The sequence below is a fragment of the Pogoniulus pusillus genome, chromosome 36 (assembly GCF_015220805.1).
Source record: "Pogoniulus pusillus isolate bPogPus1 chromosome 36, bPogPus1.pri, whole genome shotgun sequence".
Lineage (NCBI taxonomy): Eukaryota > Metazoa > Chordata > Aves > Piciformes > Lybiidae > Pogoniulus > Pogoniulus pusillus.
This window is the reverse complement of record NC_087299.1, coordinates 1958242-1982669: the sequence shown is the minus strand read 5'-3', so window position 1 is coordinate 1982669 and position 24428 is coordinate 1958242. Positions and strand designations below refer to the sequence as shown.

Here is a 24428-nt window from a genome sequence, read left to right as displayed (position 1 = left end):
TGACCCCCAGCCCAAACAGGAGCCTCGACGCCATTTTAGGGACCACTTGAGAGTACCCGAGCTCCCCGGGGCTGCTCCGTCAACGAGGTGAAGGGCTGCGAGTCCCCCCCCGGGCCCCTCGGCAGCAGCAGCCGAGTAGGAGCCGGGAGAGGCGGTGGGGACCTTCCTTCCCCCTCCCCCGCTCCTCGGTGTCACTGCATCTATTTTTCCCATGGTGACTCATTATTAAGGACGCGCCGTCGTTTTTCCAAGGCAGGAAGATTAAAGGAAGCTTCAGAAGCCTTTTGGAAGCTGCAAAAATCCTTTTTGGAAGCGGGGGGGGGCACACGACGGCAGAATTAAAACAACGTGGCTGGAGGGACCGTGAGCCGAGCAGCCATCCCTGGGCTCGCTGCCTTCTTCCCACCCCCCAAACTCCGCTTCCAGCGTGGGGTGCCGGGGATCAACTTTGTGCCAGAGCATTTCCCGAGGTAAAAAAGGTGTTGCTGAGGCTGTGGGGGAGAAGTCTCCCTCTCCTCCGTGGAAGAAGGAAGGAAAAACACACAAGCATGCGAACAGCTACTACCTCCTTATGAGCAGGATTAAGCTATGCAACAACAGCGAGAGAAAAAAAAGCAACCACGGTGTAATAAAAATAGTCCAAGGCGCTTCCCGCGTGGAAGGACCTGGTGTTTTCTTCACGCTTCTCTGTGATTTCTGTTCTGTTTGGGTCGGTTTTGTCTTAAGCAGCCAGGTTTTAGCAGCTCCAGGCGCTCCGGTTCCCACCGTTCGCGGGAACGGCGGCAGCTCGGTGTGTGTGCATGTGTCCGTGGGGACGCACGACACACGCAGCATCCTCGGGCTCCAGATGGAGGGAAGGACCATAAAAACGGGGGAAATAAAAAAAGAAAACTCCAACTATCGGATGGCAATTTCAGGGAAAAAAAAAAGAAAAAGAAGAAAAATAAAGCAGTGGAGAAGCGAAGTGGCCAAGCTCAAAGCTGCCTCCGAAACACCACGCACCCCCTTCGGCATGGAATCCACTCCGTGCAGACTGCCGAGCTCCCACACGCCGCTTTCCTCGGGCTCCTCGGAGTTTATTTCCCGTCCTGGCTGTGGGTTTTGTCCTTCTCCCCGCTCCGCAGGCCGCTCCGCAACTCTCCGCGCCGCCAGCGCGGCCGATCCTCGCCATGGCGCGGGGATTATTTACAGCGATTTTGTTTTCTTCCTCCTCTCGGCAGGCCGCGGGAAACACCGGCCCCTGGCAGTCCTCCCGCTCTTCTCTTTTCATGGTTCATGGGTTTGGGGGGTTCGCTTTTCCGTATTTAGCTCTCAGAACGAGGGGCCGGGGTAAGAGCCTCCCCGGGGGAAGGGTGGGGAGCGCGGCCCAGAGGCGCGGGAAGGACCGGCGGAGACCCCCACACACACCCCCGTCCCTCTCCTCTCCCCACTCACCGCTTGAAGTGCTCGATGATCTTCTCCTCACGCACGTTCTCCGGCAAGTTGCCCACCCAGAGGTGCCTGGTTTCCCGGACCATGCTGTGCGGCGCGGGGCGAGCCCGCCGCCCCTGCCCCGGCTCCCGGCCGCTGCCGCCGCCGCCTCCCCCCTCGCAGCGCTGCCGGCCGCCGCTCGCCGCCCGCCGCCTCCTCCTTCGCCGCCTCCTCCTCCTCGCCGCCCTCCGCCTCTTCCGCCGCGGGGCCCTGCCGCCCTCAGCGCCGCCGGCTGCCTCCCCCCGCGGCGGCGGCGGCGGCGGCGGACGACACCATCCCCTCCGGGGGGGGCCCCTGGATGGCGGGCCGGCTGCCGGGCGGCGGCGGGCTCCCTCTCCGCCGCGGCTTTTCTTCCTCCCGGGCTCCCCCCGCCGCGGCCTTCGCTCGCTCGCTCCCGCTTCCTCCTCCTCCTCCTCCTCCTCCGTCAGCGGCAGCGCGGCGCCCGCCGCCGCCTCCTCCTCCTCCTCCTCCTCTCTCCCCCCCCCCCTCCGCGCTCCCGCTTCTCTGCCGGCTCCGCTCGCTCTCAGCCCCCCCCCGCCCCTCAGGCAGCGCCACACAGCGGCCCCCGCGCAGGCGCACTGCGCCCCGGGGCGCGCGCCGCGAGCCCGCCGGGGGAGGCGGAGCCAGGGCGGGAAACGCGCGGGGGGGCGGGGGGGGATTGCGCATGCGCGGGGGAAAGGGTAACTGGCGGGGTGCAGGGGGTGCGAAACGGGGAGGGGGTGCGCTGCTGAACACGGGGGTGCTGTGTCATAACGGGGGGACAGAGAGTCACTTAGGTGCATTGAAGAATGGAGGGGTGCAAAGATTAAAGGCTCCTTGCAAAACGGGGAGGGGGTGCGCTGCTGAACACGGGGGTGCGCTGCTGAACACGGGGGTGCTGTGTCATAACGGGGGGACAGACTCACTTAGGTGCATTGAGGAATGGAGGGGTGCAAAGATCAAAGGCTCCTTGCAAAACGGGGAGGGGGTGCGCTGCTGAACACGGGGGTGCGCTGCTGAACACGGGGGTGCTGTGTCATAACGGGGGGACAGAGAGTCACTTAGGTGCATTGAGGAATGGAGGGGTGCAAAGATCAAAGGCTCCTTGCAAAACGAGGAGGGGGTGCGCTGCTGAACACGGGGGTGCGCTGCTGAACACGGGGGTGCTGTGTCATAACGGGGGGACAGACTCACTTAGGTGCATTGAGGAATGGAGGGGTGCAAAGATCAAAGGCTCCTTGCAAAACGGGGGGGGGGCGCGTGCAAAAACAAGGCCCATTGTGAAACTGGGGGGGGGGGTGCGAAGAATAAAGGGGTGCAGTGAAAACAGGGTGCGAGCAAGGGGGTGCGCTGCAAAACGGGAGAGCAAAAAAGAGAAGGTGTGTACTGCAAAAAGAAAAGGTGCTGTGTCATAAAGGGGGGGGGCAGAAAATAACCGGGGGGTGGCAATATTGGGGGGGGTAGGCAGAAAATGAAGGGGGGACTGTGTAGAAAGGGAGTGAAATGCAAAATGGGAGTGCAAAGAATACAGGTGGATTGCAAACAAAGTGCTGTGTCAGAAGAGGGGGGCAGAAAATAAGAGGGGGGTGGCAATATGGGGGGGGCTATGCAGAAAATAAAAGGGGGGGCTGTGTAGAAAGGGAATGAAATGCAAAATGAGGGGAGCACAAAGAATAAAGGGGGTGTATTGCAAAGAAGGTGCTGTGTCAGAAGAGGGGGGCTGACAATAGGGGGGTGGCAATATGGGGGGGCTATGCAGAAAATAAAAGGGGGGGCTGTGTAGAAAGGGAGTGAAATGCAAAATGAGGGGAGCACAAAGAATAAAGGGGGTGTACTGCAAAGAAGGTGCTGTGTCAGAAGAGGGGGGCAGAAAATAAGAGGGGGGTGGCAATATGGGGGGGCTATGCAGAAAATAAAAGGGGGGGCTGTGTAGAAAGGGAGTGAAATGCAAAATGAGGGGAGCACAAAGAATAAAGGGGGTGTGCTGCAAAACAAAAGGAGTGCTGTGTCATAAATGGGGGGCACTGGAAAATGGGGGTGGAGGTTGCAGAAAATAAAGGGAGGCCATGCAAAGTACCACAGGTGTGTTGCAAAATGGGGACCCCCCCCAAAGTATAAAAAAAGGGGGGTATTAGAAAAAACAGGGGTGCTATGCAATAAATAAAGGGGGGACATAAAAAATAATGGGGGTGCACTGCAAAAGAGAAAGCTTGTGCAAACAAAAGGGGTGCTGTGTCATAAAGGGGGGGACTGCAAAATGGGGGTGCAAAAAATAAAGGTGGATTGCAAAACAAAGGTGCATAAAACGAGGGGGCACACAAAACATAATGGGGGTGCACTGGAAAACATGGGGTGCACTGGAAAATTGGGGGTTATGCAAAAAATAAGGGCGGGTGTTGGGAAAAATGGGGTGCTATAGCATAAAGTGGGGGCTGTGATGCAAAGCATGCAGAGGGTGCATTGTAAACGAGGGGGGTGCACTGCAAAAGATGAAGTGGATGCACTGCAAAATGAGGGGGGAGGCTGCACTGCAAAAAAATGGGGTGCTGTGCCAAGAATTAAATGGGGTTGGACTGCAAAGAAATGATGTGCAGAAAGCAGAGGGGGGGTGCTGGCAAAAAGCTGGGGTGTTCTGCAAGGAATAAGGGGTTCTGTTGCAACAAATAAAGGGAGCACTGCAAAACTGGGGTGTTCTGTAAGGAATAAGGGGTTCTGCTGCAACAAATAAAGGGGGCACTGCAAAACTGGGGTGTTCTGCAAGGAATAAGGGGTTCTGCTGCAACAAATAAAGGGGGCACTGCAAAACTGGGGTGTTCTGTAAGGAATAAGGGGTTCTGCTGCAACAAATAAAGGGGGCACTGCAAAACTGGGGTGTTCTGCAAGGAATAAGGGGTTCTGTTGCAACAAAGAAGGGGGGCACTGCAGAACTGGGGTGTTCTGCAAAGAATAAGGGGTTCTGCTGCAACAAATAAAGGGGGCACTGCAAAACTGGGGTGTTCTGTAAGGAATAAGGGGTTCTGCTGCAACAAATAAAGGGGGCACTGCAAAACTGGGGTGTTCTGTAAGGAATAAGGGGTTCTGCTGCAACAAATAAAGGGGGCACTGCAAAACTGGGGTGTTCTGTAAGGAATAAGGGGTTCTGCTGCAACAAATAAAGGGGAGCACTGCAAAACTGGGGTGTTCTGCACGGAATAAGGGGTTCTGTTGCAACAAATAAAGGGGGCACTGCAAAACTGGGGTGTTCTGAAAGGAATAAGGGGTTCTGCTGCAACAAAGAATGGGGGCACTGCAGAACTGGGGTGTTCTGAAAGGAATAAGGGGTTCTGCTGCAACAAATAAAGGGGGCACTGCAAAACTGGGGTGTTCTGCACGGAATAAGGGGTTCTGCTGCAACAAAGAAGGGGGGCACTGCAAAACTGGGGTGTTCTGCAAGGAATAAGGGGTTCTGCTGCAACAAAGAAGGGGGGCACTGCAAAACTGGGGTGTTCTGCAAGGAATAAGGGGTTCTGCTGCAACAAATAAAGGGAGCACTGCAAAACTGGGGTGTTCTGCAAGGAATAAGGGGTTCTGATGCAACAAAGAAGGGGGGCACTGCAAAACTGGGGTGTTCTGTAAGGAATAAGGGGTTCTGATGCAACAAAGAAGGGGAGCACTGCAAAACTGGGGTGTTCTGTAAGGAATAAGGGGTTCTGCTGCAACAAATAAAGGGGAGCACTGCAAAACTGGGGTGTTCTGCAAGGAATAAGGGGTTCTGCTGCATTGCATGGGGGGGCATTATAAAACCCTGGTGCTGGGCAAAAAAACCCAAGGGAGTTAACTGTGCAACAAATAAAGGGGGGAGCTGCGCTGCCAGGGCTGGAACCCAGCACCTCATTTGTTCATCTCCCCTGTACCCAGGCTCCACATCACAACTGCAGTCCGAGGAGGGCACTGCTCCAAGGGGCCCTCGCTGGGCGTTGGAGCCCCCTTGCTGACTGCACACCAGGGGCCACGAGGCTCTGCCTCGTCCTGAGGCATCTTCACCTCTAGGAGAAAGAAAACCCAGCGAGAGCAAGCCAGAAATGAACCGGGTGAAGGTGGCCGAGGCTGCTGGGCAGCCCCTGGCTCTGCTTCCCTGCCCTGGCTCCCAAGTCCAGAGCAGGAGGGGCAGGAGGTCATAAAATCATAGAATCATAGAATCAAGCAGGTTGGAAGAGACCTCCAAGATCATCCAGTCCAACCTAGCACCCAGCCCTATCCAGTCAACCAGACCATGGCACTAAGTGCCTCAGACAGACTTTGCTTGAACACCTCCAGGCACACAGACTCCACCACCTCCCTGGGCAGCCCATTCCAATGCCAATCACTCTCTCTGTGCAGAACTTCCTCCTAACATCCAGCCTAGACCTCCCCCGGCACAACTTGAGGCTGTGTCCCCTTGTTCTGTTGCTGGTTGCCTGGCAGAAGAGGCCAACCCCCACCTGGCTACAGCCTCCCTTCAGGTAGCTGTAGACAGTAATAAGATCACCCCTGAGCCTCCTCTGCTGCAGGCTGCACACCCCCAGCTCCCTCAGCCTCTCTCAGCCTCTCATAGGGTTTGTGTTCCAGGCCCCTCCCCAGCTTTGTTGCCCTTCTCTGGACACCTTCCAGCACCTCAACATCTCTCTTGAATTGAGGAGCCCAGAACTGGACACAGCACTCAAGCTGTGGCCTGAGCAGTGCCACAAGTCCTTACTTCTCCACTGAAGCAGGGAGGCTGCACCAGCCCGAGAAGCACAGCAAGGATCTCCCACCGCTGGGGGATTCAGCCTTGAGTCACCTCCCTTCTCCCCCACCCAGCTCTATAGTGACAGGCTCCAGGTGGCCACAGGACTCTGAGCTATTGATCCAGCCCATGGCTTGTTTGCCAGGGCTCAGCTCTGCCGCCTCGCTCACCCGGTTGGGCCAGCCCACAGGCCTGTGGGCTGCTGGAACCTTCTGGCAACGAGTCCACCTCCACAAGTGGTCAAAGTCACCATGCCAGAGGTGGCTTAACAGACATAGGAATCTCTTGATTTAATCAAGCCTCTGACGCACAGGGGCTGGAGCCACCGCGGACCTGAGCCTCGTCCTGCTGCCGCGCAGCTGCCAGCCCGGTCCCGTGCCTCAGTTTCCCCAGCGCTGACAGAGGTCAGGCTGCTCCACAAACACATCCACTGATTGATTGAACACCCCAAGAGCTGCTTGCATGCAAAGCATCTGTTAATTAGAACATCTGGTGGAGCCACAGGCACATGGCAGAGGCGCTGCCAGCACGCTCCCCCAGCCCTCTCGTGGCATCACAGGATCACCTGGGCTGCAGAAGACCTTTCAGGTCATCCAGTCCAACCATTCCCTAACTCTTACCGAGCCTGGTGCTAAACCATGGCCCTCAGCACCACATCTCTGAGGCTTTTAAAGCCCCTCAGAGTTGGGGGGATTCATAGAATCATAGAATCAACCAGGTTGGAAGAGAGCTCCAAGCTCATCCAGTCCAACCTATCCCCCAGCCCTATCCACTCACCCAGACCATGGCACTAAGTGCCTCATCCAGTCTTTGCTTGAAGACCTCCAGGCATGGTGCCTCCACCACCTCCCTGGGCAGCCCATTCCAATGCCAATCACTCTCTCTGTGAAGAATTTCCTCCTCACATCCAGCCTAGACCTACCCCGGCACAACTTGAGGCTGTGTCCCCTTATTCTATTGCTGCTTGCCTGGCAGCAGAGCCCAACCCCACCTGGCTACAGCCTCCCTTCAGGTAGTTGTAGACAGCAATGAGCTCTGCCCTGAGCCTCCTCTGCTGCAGGCTGCACACCCCCAGCTCTCCTCACAGGCTCTGTGTTCCAGGCCCTTCACCAGCTTTGTTGCCCAGGCAGCCTGTTCAGTCTTTGAGATCTCTTCCAGCCTGGTTGATTCTATGATGATCTCTTTCAGGGAAGAAGTTTCTTCTCATGGCCAACCTAAACCTCCCTTGGTGCAACTTGTGGCCGTTTCATCTTGTCCCATCACTTGTTCCTAGGGAGAAGAGACCAAGCCCCACCTGGCTCCAACCTCCTTTCAGGGAGCTGTAGAGAGCCAGAACATTTCTTCCCTCTGGGAATGGGCCTCAGTCTGTGTTTCATCTGGGTTTTAACTGCTCAGAGGCCTACAGAGCAGCCACCACATGTGACTTTAACAGGCATCCATTCTGGGGAGGAATAACCCCAAGCCACACAGCCAATGGCTTTTGGATGCTGAACTCTCTCCTCTCTGATCGAGGCTTCTTGCTGTGACTGCACTGCTGATGGTTCTTCTCCTCTGCCCCTGCCAGGGTGGCACCTCCAAGGCTGCCAGGTCCTTCAGAGAAGGCTTCCCCCAGGATCACTGCTGTCACACAGCCATCTTGTGGGCAGGCTGGCCAGGAGGGACATCCCTGAACTGCAAACACACTCAGCAGCTGTTGACAGAAGAGAGGTTGAAATGAGTGCTCAAAGGGCACCAAAAGCCTGCTGGGACAGGAGCCCAGAGCCCAGCTGGTGACACAAAACAAAGCTCTGGACCATCTTGAGACTTTCAAATGCTCTGGGGGGAAACTGTCCCCAGCTGCTGGACACAACTGCGCTTGGGTGATGCTGCTGTAACCAGAGCCCTCCAAGGAGCCTGAAGGCTTTAAAGAACACAGAGCCAGCTGGAGAGCAGAGCGAGCAGGACCTTCCTCTCAGCAGGCTAAAGGGCCTCGATGAAGGACTGTTCTCACGTGGCAGCAACAAACATTGTCCTTGGCATGTGTGCCAGCCTGCTGCCCTGCCCCTGGACACAGGCATCCAGAGGTGAGGCAGGGACACCCATCCCTGCATTCAACCCTTCCCAGCCAGACAGACAGCTGAGGAAGAGAAGCCTTCAGCTGCTCTCCATGCCCAGATGGCCTTCAGCCTTGGGGACACACAAGGGCAGGGTCTGGTGCACCACACAGTGTCATTTAAATTACTCAGGGCCATGTGGTGGGTGTAGCTCAAGGTCCTGCTATCTCCGGGCATCTGGGCCAACCCCGCAGTTAAAACACTTGGGTGTTTCTTATCAGCACTTGGAGAGGATTAAAAATGCCAGGCCATGTATTAATGAGGGAGCAGGTGATAAACCCATCGCTGCTTGAACACTGCCTTCCCATCAGGAGAAGCAAAGCAAAGCCAGGACAGATCAAAAGAGCCATTAAAGGTGTGAGAAAACAGTGCTGCTATGTTAGGAGCTAATAAAGTTAGCAGCTTTCTGCTTAGCAGGAGAACAAAGAACGGGCAGGAGAAGCAGAAAACAACCTTGGGATCCAGGCAAAGAGCTTGAGGTGAGGTGGGAACATCCCCAGACAGAAGGGAGCAGACACCACAGAAGTCAAGCCCCAGGTTTTGAGCACCGTGTCTCAGGCGAGCGGTGGCCACAGCAGCCACGTGGCGCCAGGACTGCCTGCCAAGGGCTTGGAAAAGCAAAGATTAGATAGCAAAGGAGGACAGCAAGCAGGGCTGGCCCTGCTGAGGCTCTCTGGCTCTCTGCTGTGTGCTCACAGCAATGTGGCACTGAAGCCAGCTTTAGGATCCATTTTCCCTCTGCAGACCTGGCAGTGCAGCTTTGTAACTCTTTGGCATAACAGGAGGGCTTGAAAGGCTGAAATTTCCCCCTTTGCATAGGAGGAGTGGAAGGTTCTAGCCTCTCACCTGCTTTTTGGCACTGGAAATTCAGGGCTTGTTTAGCTTGGAAATCTCCTGGCTGTAGCTGAAGGAATTCTTCCCTCCAAAGCTGGTGGGAAAAGTTCAGCACTCCCAAGGTAATGCTCACTCATTTGTCCTAAACTGCCAAAGAGAAGTCCCAGAGGTTGTGCCAGCATGGAGAATGTGGGAGCAGCCCCACCAGGCAGCTTTGTGGTCCACGAGGGCCTCTGATGAGCATCAGGTCTGCCTCCAGACCAACACATCCCTAATGTGGGACTAAAATGAATATCCCTGTCCCCTCCAGCTTGGTTCAGGCACTGAGGAGGCTTTAGGCACAGGAGCTACTGACAGCTCTCATGTGCACCACAGACCAAGCTCTCCTTCCCAGCTCTCCACCCGGGGACCAGGGGACCAGGGGAGGGGGTATCACTGCCCTGCAGCTGGGGACACTGCCCAGCTACATCAGGCAGGGCACTGTGAGGGACTGCAGCAGTGACCATCCCAGCAGGGTCCAGCACCCACCCAGCTGACTGTGGGCTTTACAGGAAAAGGGGAGCTCACCCCAACGAGAGCCCTGGGACACTCAGAGCCTTGCTCCATTCAGGACAAGCAGCTGCAGCCACCATCCTGTCCTCACAGAACATATTTACCTGGAGCCTTTTCTGCTCAGTGCCTCTATGCAGGGAAACCACAGCGTGGCAGGCAGATAGCAAACTGCCAGCTTGGCTTTCATCTCCTCTGTGAGCCAGCCTGAGTGACTGTCCTAATTTTATTGCTTATCCATTACTCAACAGATCCTTTTCCCCACGAAGGAGTTGGTGCTGTTTGGGCTCATCGGTTGCCAGGACTGAGGCTATCAGCTTTAGGCACTGATAAGGCTTTGAACCGCGAAGCCTGGAGCCGGGTCCTAAGCAACACAAAGTGCAGGATTTGTGTTAATAAAGATATTGATTTTTGGTGCTTTCCTCTCTGAGGGTCAATGCTCCAAGCAGATGACTCTGCCCAGGAAACTCCCTCTGTGTTTTTTGAAGCCCAGTAATTAATTTTTCATAGATTGATAGATTCAGGGAATGGTTTGGTTTGGAAGGGACCTTAAAGATGTTCCAGTTCCAGTTGGTTTGAAGCTGAAGGAGAGCAGGGTTGGAATGGATCTCAGGAAGAAGCTCTTCAGTAGGAGGGTGGTGAGAGTCTGGCACAGGCTGCCCAGGGAGGCTGTGGATGCCTCCTGCCTGAGGGTGCTCAAGGCCAGGCCAGGTTGGATGAGGCCTTGAGCAACCTGAGCTAGTTGAGAGGTGTCCCTGCCCATGGCAGAGGGGCTGGGGTAGATGATCTCCAAGGTCCCTTCCAACCTAGAATCATAGAATCATAGAATCAACCAAGCAGGTTGGAAGAGACCTCCAAGATCATCCAGTCCAACCTACCAGCCAGCCCTATCCAATCAACTAGACCATGGCACTAAGTGCCTCATCCAGTCTTTTCTTGACTGTGCCAGTCTGGGATTCTGTGACATTTTATGGCAGAGATCTGCCAGGAATGGCTGCTGAAGGGAGAAGAGAGGAGCAGGGCTCTGCTCAGATGCTATCAGAGGAGCCTGCCACATGTGCACATGGTTACATGACTCAGTTTGCTCAGAGGCAGCTCCTCTGGGTATTGGTCACAGGTCTGGTTCTGAGTGCAGATCTGAAAAGCCTTTTAACATTTCTGGGCTGCAGAGATATGGATCTAAGAATGGCTCACAGAATGGTTTAGTTTGGAAGGGACAACAAAGATCATCCAGTTCCAATCCCCCTGCCATGGGCAGGGACACCTCCCACTAGCCCAGGATGCTGAAGGCATCACCCAACCTGGCCTTGACCACCTCCAGTGAGGGAGCAGCAAAGGTTGGATTGATTATCTGCCCTCCTCAAGCTCCAATCCATTCTCATCCTATCATTCCAAGCCCTTCACAGTGATGTTCTTATCCACACGCTCCTGGGGACGAGAGTTGCCACAAAATCCCCCCACTGCAGCACCAGTTACCTTCTGCACCACAGCAGACACAGCTCAGGAGCTCCTGGCATTTGGTTTACACTGACCCCGTTTGTGTTTGTCTCTGCAAGCTCACTTCTGATTTCAAAACCCACAAACCCAGAGGCTGCAGCAGCAGCAGCAGCAGAGATCAGCTGAGCCACGCAGCCCAAACACCACAGCTGGCACAAGGCAGCAGAGGACCTTCCTCTCACAGTCTAGCAGAGAGATCCGAACCCATACCTGCTGGAGGCAGAATCAGAGCTAGCAGAGTGCTCAGCTGCTCCTTGCCTCCCTGTTTCTCTGTGTGACCACATCCTGAAGAGCTGGACCTGAAGCTTGAGGAGGGCAGACCGAGATTGGAGATGAGGAAGAAAGTCATTAGCGTGAGGGTGGGGAGAGGCTGGAACAGGTTGCCCAGGGAGGTTGTGGCTGCCCCCTCCCTGGAGGTGTTCAAGCCCAGGTTGGATGAGGCCTTGAGCACGCTGGGCTAGTGGGAGGTGTCCCTGTTGATGGCAGGGGGTTGCAACAGGATGATCTTTGAGGTCACTTCCACCCTAAACCATTTTATGAACCCATGAATTTATGACCTGCTCACCTCCCAAGGGTTTTCCCCAACACAGGGTGTTTGAGCAGCCAGGCAGAGTGGATTTGCTCTTCCAGGCTGCAAAATGTTAGCTTTTAAGGAAGAAAAAAAGCCCAAAGAAAGCAAACCCAAAGGCAAGCATCACTCCTCCAGCTGGGAGCCCAGAGAAGGGCTCTGCTGCCATCCTGGCTCTGCCACCTGCATCCTTACTGTGTAACAGGACAAGGGGTGATGCTTTTAAACTGAGGGAAGAGATTGTCCACACTGAGGCTGGTGAAACACTGGCACAGGTTGCCCAGGGAGGTGGGAGCTGCCCCATCCCTGGGGACATTCCAGGTTAGGTTGTTCAGGGCTCTGAGCAACTTGCTCTGGTTGAAGATGTCCCTGCTGACTGCAGGGGGTTGGACTGGATGAGCTTTAAATGTCTCTTCCAACTCAAAACAGTCTATGAGAGAGGCTGTGGAGTCTCCTCTAGAGACTTAGAGACTTTCAAGACCCACCTGGATGTGTTCCTGTGTGACCTGCCCTAGGTGATCCTGCTCTGCCAAGGGGGTTGGACTCAGTGATCTCCATCATCTCCAGAGGTCACTTCCAACCTTTAACATGCTGTGACCTCCTTGTGATTTGACACCTGAGCCTGGCAGCTGCAAAGGCTCTAAATCCCCCGAGGCCAGAGAGATCACCACATCATCTGCTTTGCCACCTTTAACACCCAACTCTTCTATTACCTCTACACAAAGACCCCAACTGCAATGCCTAGGGAAGAATAAACACCACAGAAATCATGGTGTGATGCTGCAGGATAAGGTTTGAAGTCAAACCCCACACTCCAGATTCGTGAGTGAAAGGCTGCTCCCCCCTGCCACGCTGGTCTGCACACCCAGCCCTGAGCCAGCTACCACTTGTGCCTCCAGTTCTGGTCTCCCCAGCAGCAGCAGGACACAGCTGCTGGAGCGAGGCCAGAGGAGGCCACAAAGATGATCCAAGGGCTGGAGCAGCTCTGCTGTGAGCACAGGCTGAGGGAGCTGCAGCCTGCAGAGGACTCCAGGGGGACCTTATTGCTGCCTGCCAGTGCCTGAAGGGATCCTGCAGGAAGGCTGCAGAGGGACTTGTGCTGAGGGGGTCTGCAGGCAGGGCAAGGGGAATGGTTTGGAGCTGAGGCAGAGCAGGGTTTGAGTGGAGCTGAGGGAGAAGCTCTTCAGTAGGAAGGTGGTGAGAGTCCTGAACAGGTTGCCCTGGAAGGTTGTGGCTGCCTCCTCCCTGGGCATGTTCCAGGCCAGGCTGGATGAGGCTTTGAGCAGCTGAGTCTAGTTGAGAGCTGGAGCAGATGAGCTCTGAGGTCCCTTCCAGCCTGATCCATTCTGAGATTCCCTGCCCCAAAGTGAAGCTCCAGCATCACAGAGAGAGCAGGAGGAGGAGTGGGCAGGGCCCAGCAGGGTGAGAACTCCTTCCAGTGCCAAAGCTGAGCTACCAATGAGTATTTATTTGGGGAGAAGAGGGCAGCAGTCCCCTCCCTGGAGGTGAAGGCCAGGCTGGATGAGGCTTTGTGCAGCCTGGGCTAGTTGAGAGGTTCCCCTGCCCATGGCAGGGAGGTTGGAGTAGATGACCTCTGAGGTCACTTCCATCCTAAGCCACTCCAGGCTGCTATCAAACACAATTCTGATGCCAAAGCAATCTGATGGTGTTTCAAATGGCCTCACTCTGCATTTCTCTTTCCTTTTGCTTCATGGAAAAGCACCACAGAAAAGTCCTTGTACATCAAGACCTGCTGTGTACAAAAACCTCTCCAGCAATGTGGCACTGAAGCCAGCTTTAGGATCCATTTTCCCTCTGCAGACCTGGCAGTGCAGCTTTGTAACTCTTTGGCATAACAGGAAGGCTTGAAAGGCTGAAATTTCCCCCTTTGCACAGGAGGAGTGGAAGGTTCTAGCCTCTCACCTGCTTTTTGGCACTGGAAATTCAGGGCTTGTTTAGCTTGGAAATCTCCTGGCTGTAGCTGAAGGAATTCTTCCCTCCAAAGCTGGTGGGAAAAGTTCAGCACTCCCAAGGTAATGCTCACTCATTTGTCCTAAACTGCCAAAGAGAAGTCCCAGAGGTTGTGCCAGCATGGAGAATGTGGGAGCAGCCCCACCAGGCAGCTTTGTGGTCCACGAGGGCCTCTGATGAGCATCAGGTCTGCCTCCAGACCAACACATCCCTAATGAGGGACTAAAATGAATATCCCTGTCCCCTCCAGCTTGGTTCAGGCACTGAGGAGGCTTTAGGCACAGGAGCTACTGACAGCTCTCATGTACACCACAGACCAAGCTCTCCTTCCCAGCTCTCCACCCCAGGGAACAGGGCATGAAACCTGCCCTAGGCACCTCCTGCTCAGCCTCTGCTACATTTCATAGAGTCCTAAAAGTGCTGAAGTTGGAAAAGACCTCAGAGATCAACACCTCCAACCTCCCCACCATGGGCAGGGACACCTCTCAACCAGACTCAGCTGCTGAAGGCCTCACCCAGCCTGGCTTTGGACACCCCCACGGAGGAGGCATCCACAGCCTCCCTGGGCAGCCTATGCCAGACTCTCACCACCCTCATACTTCTTCCTGAGCTCCAGTCTAACCCTGCTCTCCCTCAGCTCCAAACCATTCCCATTCCTCCTTGTCCTGCCTCCAGACACCCTCATGAGAAGACCTTTCCTGTATGATCCCTTCAGCTATTGGAGGGCAGCTCTAAGGTCCTCCCCAGAGTCTTCCCTGGCCACTCTGGCTTGGCTGAAGCACTAAGGAGGCTTTAGGCACAGGAGCTGTTGACAGTTTTCAGGCACACCACCACCAGGCAGCTGCCTATGAAACCTGGCCCAGGCACCTCTCACTCACCCTGGGCCAGGAAAACCCAAAGTCCAGAGCTGTGCTCCAAATCACTGCCCTCCTCAGGAGCTCTTGCTCCAGCAGGGCTGGGGCTCTGGGCTGCTCAGGCAGGGGCACTGAAGCCACACAAATGGCAGCACTCATGGAGAGAGGCTAAGGAGAAGGTGCTGATGCCTCCTGCTCCTCACACCCCAACAAGTGCCTGGACCCTGCACCTTGCAGTCAGCTGTGACCTCGGGGAGACCAGCCCCAGCTGCTTGCTGCTACCTTTTGCAACCCAGCACAAGAAATCCCAGCCAGCAAGGCAGCCTTAGGGCTGGAGCTCCTCTCCTATGTGGACAGGCTGAGAGAGCTGGGGTTAGTCAGTCTGGAGGAGAGAAGGCTCTGAGCAGACCTTCTTTTGGCCTTCCCATATCTGAAGGAGGCTACAAGAAAGCTGGGGAGGGACTTTCTAGGGTGCCAGACAGTGATGGGACTGGGGGGATGGAGCAAAACTAGAAGTGGGTAGAGTCAGATCAGATATCAGGAGGAGGTTCTTGACCATGAGGGTGGTGAGAGCCTGCCACAGGCTGCCAAGGGGGGTGGTGGAAGCCTCTTCCCTGGATGTTTTAAAGGCCAGGCTGGATGTGGCTCTGAGCAACCTGACCTAGTGGAAAGTTTCCCTGTCCATGGCAGGGGGGGTTGGAACTGGATAACTCTTGAGGTGCCTTCCAACCCTGACAAGTCTGTGATCCATCCTTCTGAGCACCACTTGGAGGAAGCAAGGAATAAACCAGCAGCATCTCCTGGGAGCAAGTTCACTGAGAAGGGGGAGGGGAAAGCCAAATAGTTCTAGGGGACCCTGATCTTCATCCACAAAATTGAGGAGATGGCAATGCTAAGAGCAAAGTTAAGAGCAATATACTACTGTGTGGAGGGAAAGGGGCCCCACAGTTCTACTCCCTGGAGGCAAGTGTTCTCCCCACCCCTTTTGTATGTGTTCCCCCCTCCCCTTTTTAACGTGCCACACATCAGCACAATGCTGACAACTGCATTGTGTTTTCTGCCTATGCAGCACTCCAGAGCATGCAACGCTGGGAAGGGTTTTTTTTGCAAGGGCAAAGGGGAAGGGAGCTGTCCTTCCCTACACCGTTTTCATCAGAGCCAGGGAGGTGTAAATGGTGTAAATGGTAACCTTTTCAGCACACAACTCGAGGCTTCTCACAGGGTACAGCGTGGCTTGGAGTAGAAGCTGCCAGAGCAGATGCAGAGAGGTGATTCTGACACTGCTCTGGTGAGACCTCACCTGGAGCACTGTGTCCAGCTCTGGAGCCCTCAGCACAGGAAGGAAATGGACCTGATGGAGGAAGTCCAGAGGAGGGACATGAAAATGCTCAGGGGGTTGGTGCACCTCTGCTACGAGGACAGGCTGAGAGGGCTGGGGGTGTTCAGCCTGGAGAAGGCTCTGGGGAAACCTAAGAGCAGCCTTCCAGTAGCTAATGGGGGCTGCAAGAAGGCTGCAGAGGGACTGTTTGCAAAGGCCTGCAGGGACAACTACCTGAAGGGACATTGTAGCCAGGTGGGGTTGGCCTCTTCTCCCAGGCAACCAGCAATAGAACAAGGGGACACAGCCTCAAGTTGTGCCGGGGTAGGTCTAGGCTGGATGTGAGGAGGAAGTTGTTGGCAGAGAGAGTGATTGGCATTGGAATGGGCTGGCCAGGGAGGTGGTGGAGGCACCGTCCCTGGAGGTCTTCAAGCAAAGACTGGATGAGGCACTTAGTGCCATGGTCTGGTTGATTGGATAGGGCTGGGTGCTAGGTTGGACTGGATGAGCTTGGAGGTCTCTTCCAACCTGCTTGATTCTATGATAGGATGTGGGGAAATGGTTTGAAACTGGAGAAGAGCAGATTTGGATTGGATGTGAGGAACAAGTTCTGCACCATGAGTGTGCTGGAACACTGCAACAGGTTTCCCATGGAGGTAGCTGAAGCCCCATCCCTGGCTTGACAAGGCTCTGGGTAACGTGCTTTAGTGGAGGATGTCTCTGCTGACTGCAGGGGAGTTGGATTAGATGACCTTTGGAGGTCCCTTCCAGCCCAAACCATCCTATGATAGGCAAGAAAACCCCCCACAAACCCCCAAAGCAGCAGGGTTTCCTCTCTGGTGTTGGAAGTTCTTCACTGAGAGTCATTGGCCACTGGAATGGGCTGCCCGGGGAGGTGGTGGAGTCGCCGTCCCTGGAGCTGTTCAAGGCAGGACTGGACGTGGCACTTGGTGCCATGGTCTGGCCTTGAGCTCTGTGCTAAAGGGTTGGACTTGATGAGCTGTGAGGTCTCTTCCAACCCTGATGATACTGGGATACTATGACACTACTAAGTGACCCCAGCGAGCAGGCTGGCTGGCTGTGTGTACAGCTGTTAGGGTCTCTGCAGTCCACACCTGCCAGCAGAGAGAAGGGACCCTGGAAGGCAGGCTGTGACGAGCAGCAGTGTCTCGTTCTCCCACCTGCCTGCAGCAGCTCGGAGCAGCCTCAGCACCCCAGCTGCAAAGAGCAGCAGGCAGAGCACGTTACCAGGCTCTGCAAATAAAGCCAACAGCTCCTATCTCACGCACATGCGTCCTGCAGCCAGCAAACACAGCTTCCTTTAAAAACAAGGATGACTAATCCCAGCAGGTTTCCTTTTTTCTTCCTTTTTTACTTCTTTTTTTTTTTTTTTTCTTTTGCTGTTGTTCCAAAGGCCACAAGGCAGAGCTTCTTCCAGAAGCAGCAGCCTTTTGCTTCTGTGAAAAGGGCAAGGAAGGAGTGGGAAGGGAAAACCTTGGGACCTGCTGATGCCAGCCAGCCAGAATTAACCACAGAAACGTTGTTGAGTTTCTGTGGCCCCGTGTGCAACACACACACACACACACATCCCCAAGCAGAGCACTGTGCCCCGTGCTCCTCAAGCAAGGGCAGATCCTGCTGCCCAGGAGGCTCTCATATCCCTGCATGTTTACCATACTTACAAAGAAAGCATCTGCTGTGCAGAGGGGTTACACAAACAATCCTCTCTTTCCCTGGGGAGGAGAAAGACCGAGGCATAAGAAAGCTTTCACCCCCCCAATATTGAGCCCTCTTCCTCACACCCTGGGTCAGGGAAAGGATGCTGTGTGCAGGGGGTTTGGGTAATCAAAGCGGAGCATCTGCATGAGCTCAGTGGGCCACAGTCCCCCACGCAAGGTCATTGCAGCTCGCAGGGAGACAGATCGACACTGGCAGGCAGCTTTAACGCAAAGCTGCGGTCAAACCACAGCGGAGCCGGCGCGGCAGGAGGTCACCTGGGGACTGCAAAAGGGAATGAATTAAAAAGGTAAAAACAAAACGGGAGGGGGGGGACACACGGGGGACGGACTATAAGCAGCTGCTTGCTGACAAGCAGGCAAGCCCAGAGCTTCGCTGCATGGCCGTCTGCAGAGAGCAGGCAGAGAAACAACAGCTCAGCTCCCAGGACGCCGCAGCAGAACTCTGCACGGACAGAGAACGCGCAACGCATTCAGGTTCCAGCTTCCAGCCAGCTCCCATTCACCAACCTCCTCCCCTCCCGGCTCTGCAGCCCCCGAACCCCACCGAAACCTGTCCTCGTTTTAAGCACTCAGCAACAGAGCTTTGCCACCGAGGTGTTGTTTTCTTTTTGGCAGTGGCCACCGTTGAGTTACTTACCCACCTCACAGCCCAGGGGCTGTGTGAAACCTTACATTTGGGAGTGTTTGCAAATGAGTTTGAAAGCCTTCCGAGGAAGGGGCTGTAGGGTTGGAAATCCTTCCCATTATTAATAAAGTGGAGCTATTGTTCCAGCTCTCATCAAGACTTGTCTCCAGCTGGGCAATTTAAAAATGCGACTCAAAACACACCAAAAAAAAAAAAAAAAAAAAAAAAGGAAAAAGAAAAAGAAAAAGAAAAAGAAAAAGAAAAAGAAAAAGAAAAAGAAAAAGAAAAAGAAAAAGAAAAAAAGAATAAAAAACCAAACCCAGCCCCGGTCGTGAGGAGGCTTCAACCCACAGGCTACCGAGAGGGGAAGAAAAAAAACATCCCTGCAAGACCAAGCTGTTCCTGGAGGGAAAGGGGGGCAAGAAAACGAAAAACAACAACTTTGCTATTTCAAATGCATTCCAAGTGGAGCATGGGGAGGGGGGGAGGGGAGGGAAGGAAACCTCCTTCCCACCGCCTGGGAAAGGTCACTTCTGCCATCAGTGCCCTGGCTGCGGCAATGCATGCGAGCGAGCGAGCAACCCCCACGGCTCATCCATCTCCGTCAGCAGCCAGCTCTGCTTTTCATTTATTTAGCAAAGGAGGGTGGGGAGAGGGGGGGTGGGGGGGATAAAAAAAAAAACCTTTAAAACCCCCAAAATCCACCAAACAAAAACCAAAACAAAACAAAAAACCACCACCCTCCAACGCCTCCCAGCACCCTTTTCAAGGAGAGGGAATTGTAGCAAGGCTTAGGCAGGACACTGGCAGGCTGAGAGAGGCGGCGCATCCTCTTCTTCATCCTCCTCCTGGCAGGGACCACGCCTGCCCGGCGCTGCGGCAGAGGCTCTGCAGTGGGTGCTGCCCTCCCCCGTAGAAACTTCTGGAATAAGCGAGAGGAGAAAAACCTTTATACCCGCAAAGAGAGAGAGAGGGAGGGAGGGAGGGAGGGAGGGAGGAGGGGGGAGGCGAAAAGAGTGATCACATAATAGAAAGGAGAGGCTTGCACAAGGATGGGGCGCAAGGGGAGGAGGGGAAAGCAGAGCTAGCGAGGAAAATAAAGCCCCTGAGCGGCTTTGGCAGCATCCAGCTCGGCTGGGGCTTTGCAGCCCTGCTCGGCTTTAAATGGCACAAAGCACACACAGACCAAAACAAGAAAAAGAAAAGAAAGGGGGGAAGAAAAAAAAAATCCTATGGGTGGTGTCTGGAGAGCTCGATGGGGGGATAAAGGCGCTGGTCCCTCCGCCCGGATCTGCCATCTCGGCTCAACTCATTTGTCCTCTTCTGTCTTGTTGCCACGAATTGTCTGATCCGCACCGTTCGATCGCAGTTGCAGCTTCAGTTAACTGGAGTTGGAGGTTTCGTCTGCTTGGGTTTTGATTTCTATTTTCTTTCCTTCTTTTTTATTATCTTTTTTTTTCCCAGGGTGTATTTTTATTTCCCTCCCCCCCCCCCCCCCCCCTTTAAAAAAAATTCCTCCCTAAGTCTCCCAAGGATGATCTTTGTGGAGTAAATGAAACATGCAGGCATAAAACTTCACCACTATGGATTGTAAAATAGATATAAAAGGGGGGGGGGGAAAGTTGGGGTTTGCTGGTTTTCTCTCTCTCTTTTTTTTTTAATGGCTTTTTTTTTTCTCTCCCCTTCAGCTGCTTTTAGGATATGTTGTAGTAGGAAACCCATGGAGGAAAAAAAAAACCCCACAGGTAATACATAACTCAAACATATACAGGGGCCAGAATGACAGTGATGATGTAGCATTAAATCATAGTGGGTGGGTTTCTAGTCTGTAAATCAGCCCCTGGAAAAAGGAGGTGTATATATAGCAATACGGACATATGTGTGTATGTGGAGAAGATAAAGATAAGTATATGTATGTATGGAGTAAAAAAGAAGTATATGTAGTTTAAAAGATACATGTATGTAGTAAAAAAACCCACATGTATGTAGTTAAAAAGATGTAGTAAAAGGATATATGTAGTAAAAAAGGATATATAGATACATGTATGTAGCAAAAAGAAGATATGTATGTAGTAAAAGGATATATGTAGTACAAAAGGATATATAGAAACATGTATGTAGCAAAAAGATATGTATGTAGTAAAAGGATATATGTAGTAAAAAAGGATATATAGAAACATGTATGTAGCAAAAAGAAGATATGTATGTAGTAAAAGGATATATGTAGTAAAAAAGGATATATAGATACATGTATGTAGCAAAAAGATATGTATGTAGTAAAAGGATATATGTATGTAGTAAAAAACCCCACATGTATGTAGTAAAAAAGTATATGTAGTTTAAAAAATTATATATATATGTAGTAACATATATGTATGTAATAAACCATACATATATGTAGTAAAGTATGTATGTAGTAAAGTATGTATGTATGTAGTAAAAGGATCTATGTAGTAGATATGTAGTAAAGATACATATATGTAGTAAAGATACATGTATGTAGTAAAAGATGTGTAGTATAAGGATCTATGTAGTAGAAAAGATATATGTAGTAAAGATACGTGTATGTAGTAAAGGATGTGTGTAGTAAAAGGATCTAGATAGTAAAAAAAGATACATATGTGGTAAAGATACATGTATGTAGTAAAAGATGTGTGTAGTAAAAGGATTTATGTAGTAAAAAAAAATGTGTAGTGAAGATGCATATATGTAGTAAAAGATGTGTGCAGTAAAAGGATATATGCAGTAAAAAAAGATATATGTAGTAAAGATACATGTACATAGTAAAAGATGTGTGTAGTAAAAGGATCTATGTAGTAAAAAAAGATACATATGTAGTGAAGATACATGTATGTAGTAAAAGACGTGTAGTAAAATAAAAGGATCTATGTAGTAAAAAGATATATATGTAGTGAAGATACATGTATGCAGTAAAAGACGTGTAGTAAAAGGGTCTATGTAGTGAAAAGATATATATGTAGTAAAGATACATGTATGTAGTAAAAGGATATATGCAGCAAAAAAGATATATGTAGTAAACATACATGTACGTAGTAAAAGATGTGTGCAGTAAAAGGATCTATGTAGTAAAAAAAGATATATATGTAGTGAAGATACATGTATGTAGTAAAAGACATGTGTAGTAAAAGGATCTATGTAGTAAAGATACATGTATGTAGTAAAGATACATGTAGTAAAGATACATGTATGTAGTAAAGATACATGTAGTAAAGATACATGTATGTAGTAAGACATGTGTAGTAAAATAAAAGGATATATGTAGTAAAAAGACATATGTAGTAAAGATACATGTATGTAGTAAAATAAAAGGATCTATGCAGTAAAAAAGATAAATATGTAGTAAATATACATGTAGTAAAAGATGTGTGTAGTAAAAAGATACATATGTAGTAAAGATACATCTATGTACTAAAAGATGTGAGTAGTAAAAGGATATATGTAGTAAAAAAAACATATATTAGTAAAGATACATGTAGTAAAAACCTGTATGTAGTGAAATAAAAGGATATATGTATGTAGTTAAAAAAAAGGATATCAATGCATTAAAAGGATGTATGTAGTAAAATAAAGCAAACCCAAACCCATCTGTATGGGCCTGAATGTGCAGTTCCTGGGGGGGAAGGGCAGCAGTATTCAGGCATCTGCTCTGCAACAAAGCAGCAATGCTCTCATGTAGGCTCCTAACACCACTGTGGTGCAGGGGCTGGGGGGGTTAGGATAAAGGCAACCTCCAAACCAAACCAGCCAAGTGTTTAATAAAGCATACTGGTACCTTGGATGCAGCCTCCAACCAGGGACGTTCGGATGTTAAAGAGGTACTTTGGGGGTGGTTTTTTGTTGCTGGGGTTCCAACAGCTGCTCGCACCAAGCCTGTGCTCCGCACGCACCCCATGGCGGTGCAGGGAGCAAGGCGAGCAGCAGCAGCTTGTGCCCGGCACCGAAGAGAAATCCATCCTCGAGCGCTTGGGGGTTTGTTGGTTTGGTTTTCTTTATTGTTATTATTTTAAAGCTCTTCTGGTTATTTTCCGTGCCGTGAGCAGAGAGGGGAGGGGAGGGCTTCAACCCCCGCCACGGAGCAAAAGCGGTGGAGGAGAAAAGCCTTAGGCATAGAACTACCCACCTTGGGGTGCGGGCGGGAAGAGCAGCTCTGGGCCAACACTCTGCACGCCAAAACCAAACCACAGAACCCTTTTCAAGGCTCGGTGCCGGTGAGGGGAAGGAGGGACGGCGGTGCCGGAGGAGAGGGAGCGAGCGGCTGAAGCAGGGGTGGGAGCTGAGGCGGCGCAGGGGAAGGCCGAGGCCTCCCGCACCGCCGTGGCCCAGAGGGAAGGCTCTTCCCTGGGCATCTCCACAGATCCTCCCGCAAAGGCGGCGGCGAGAAAACGGCGAAGGGGGAGTAAGGTCAGGTCTAACCCACAGCGCTTTCGCTGCCGGCCCCGGAGGGGATCCGCACATCAGGACGAGCCTCTCCGCCATGCTCCTGGCACGCCTGAATCACCCCGGGGCCCGCCGCCGCGCACCGCCTGTCCTTCCCCTCCGCTGCCCACCCGCCGCCGCGCACCGCCTGTCCTTCCCCTCCGCTGCCCACCCGCCGCCAAGCACCGCCTGTCCTTGCCCTCCGCTGCCCACCCGCCGCCGGGCACCGCCTGTCCTTCCCCTCCGCTGCCGCGCACCGCCTGTCCTTGCCCTCCGCTGCCCACCCGCCGCCGGGCACCGCCTGTCCTTGCCCTCCGCTGCCCACCCGCCGCCAAGCACCGCCTGTCCTTGCCCTCCGCTGCCCACCCGCCGCCAAGCACCGCCTGTCCTTCCCCTCCGCTGCCCACCCGCCGCCGGGCACCGCCTGTCCTTCCCCTCCGCTGCCCACCCGCCGCCGGGCACCGCCTGTCCTTGCCCTCCGCTGCCCACCCGCCGCCAAGCACCGCCTGTCCTTCCCCTCCGCTGCCCACCCGCCGCCGGGCACCGCCTGTCCTTCCCCTCCGCTGCCCACCCGCCGCCAAGCACCGCCTGTCCTTCCCCTCCGCTGCCCACCCGCCGCCAAGCACCGCCTGTCCTTCCCCTCCGCTGCCCACCCGCCGCCGGGCACCGCCTGTCCTTGCCCTCCGCTGCCCACCCGCCGCCGGGCACCGCCTGTCCTTGCCCTCCGCTGCCCACCCGCCGCCGGGCACCGCCTGTCCTTGCCCTCCGCTGCCCACCCGCCGCCAAGCACCGCCTGTCCTTGCCCTCCGCTGCCCACCCGCCGCCAAGCACCGCCTGTCCTTCCCCTCCGCTGCCCACCCGGCGCCATTTTGTCGCCTGGGCGCCGCTCGCCGCGGCCCCGCCGGGCGGCCATTTTGTGGAGCGAGCGGCGGGAAGCTCCTGCCGTGCCGCGGGTGAGGCGGCGCTGTGGGGCCGGGCCGGGCCGGGCCGTGCGGGGCTGCCCTCGGCCTCCTCCTCCCCCTTTGTCAGGCGAATTTCCTCTTTTCCTCCTGATTTCTCCTTTGTTTACGGAGCGCCTTGCCCTGAAAACCCCGGGTGGAGGCCGATCTCCTCAGCAATCCGATCAAGGAGATTAAGTCTGTGTTGCTGGCTGAGCTGCGAGGGAAAGTGTAGCCGCCCGGGGAATGAGGAGCTGCGCTGGTTTTCAGGAGCTGTTCCCTCCCCCACTCCTGCTCCCTAATGCCTTTTTTTCCCCCCGGTGATAAATCACCGAGGCCAATAAGCCGCATATTGACAAACAGGATAACCTCGGCAGGAGACACCTCTGAGCTGTAATGGACACTCCCAACGGAATAAAAACGTTAAACTGCTGGAAGTTTGGGGGCAAAATGGTTCGTTTGGGGTGGTGGGAATAGGGCTGCAGGATGCTGCAATTGCAGCTGGTATGATGAGGGAAAGTTGGGCTGTCAAAGCGTGGGATCACAGTGTCACAGTGTCACAGTGTCATCAGGGTTGGAAGAGACCTCACAGCTCATCAAGTCCAACCCTTTAGCACAGAGCTCAAGGCCAGACCATGGCACCAAGTGCCACGTCCAGTCCTGCCTTGAACAGCTCCAGGGACGGCGACTCCACCACCTCCCCGGGCAGCCCATTCCAGTGTCCAATGACTCTCTCAGGGAAGAACTTTCTCCTCACCTCCAGCCTAAATCTCCCCTGGCACAGCCTGAGGCTGTGTCCTCTTGTTCTGGTG

At 53.6% G+C, this 24428-nt stretch overlaps 1 protein-coding gene and 1 long non-coding RNA gene across 3 annotated transcripts in view; both read right to left on the bottom strand.

The window, feature by feature from the left end:
• The window catches only part of SPEN (spen family transcriptional repressor), an 83693-nt gene extending 81730 nt beyond the window's left edge, over positions 1–1963 (bottom strand). For both annotated transcript variants that reach the window (XR_010308597.1, XM_064172259.1), the window contains exon 1: positions 1435–1963. Coding sequence is in view for 1 of the 2 variants with exons in the window: in XM_064172259.1 (XP_064028329.1) it covers positions 1435–1517 (83 nt within the window). In the remaining variant the exon portion in view is untranslated. The remainder of the gene's footprint in view (positions 1–1434) is intronic.
• Positions 1964–18682: 16719 nt separating this feature from the next.
• On the bottom strand, positions 18683–22800 carry LOC135190515 (uncharacterized). The gene is made up of 2 exons (XR_010308553.1): positions 22035–22800; positions 18683–19163 (listed from the first exon to the last, which is right to left on the bottom strand). It is a non-coding gene; the product is annotated as an uncharacterized LOC135190515 (long non-coding RNA).
• Between the last annotated feature and the right edge of the window lie 1628 nt (positions 22801–24428).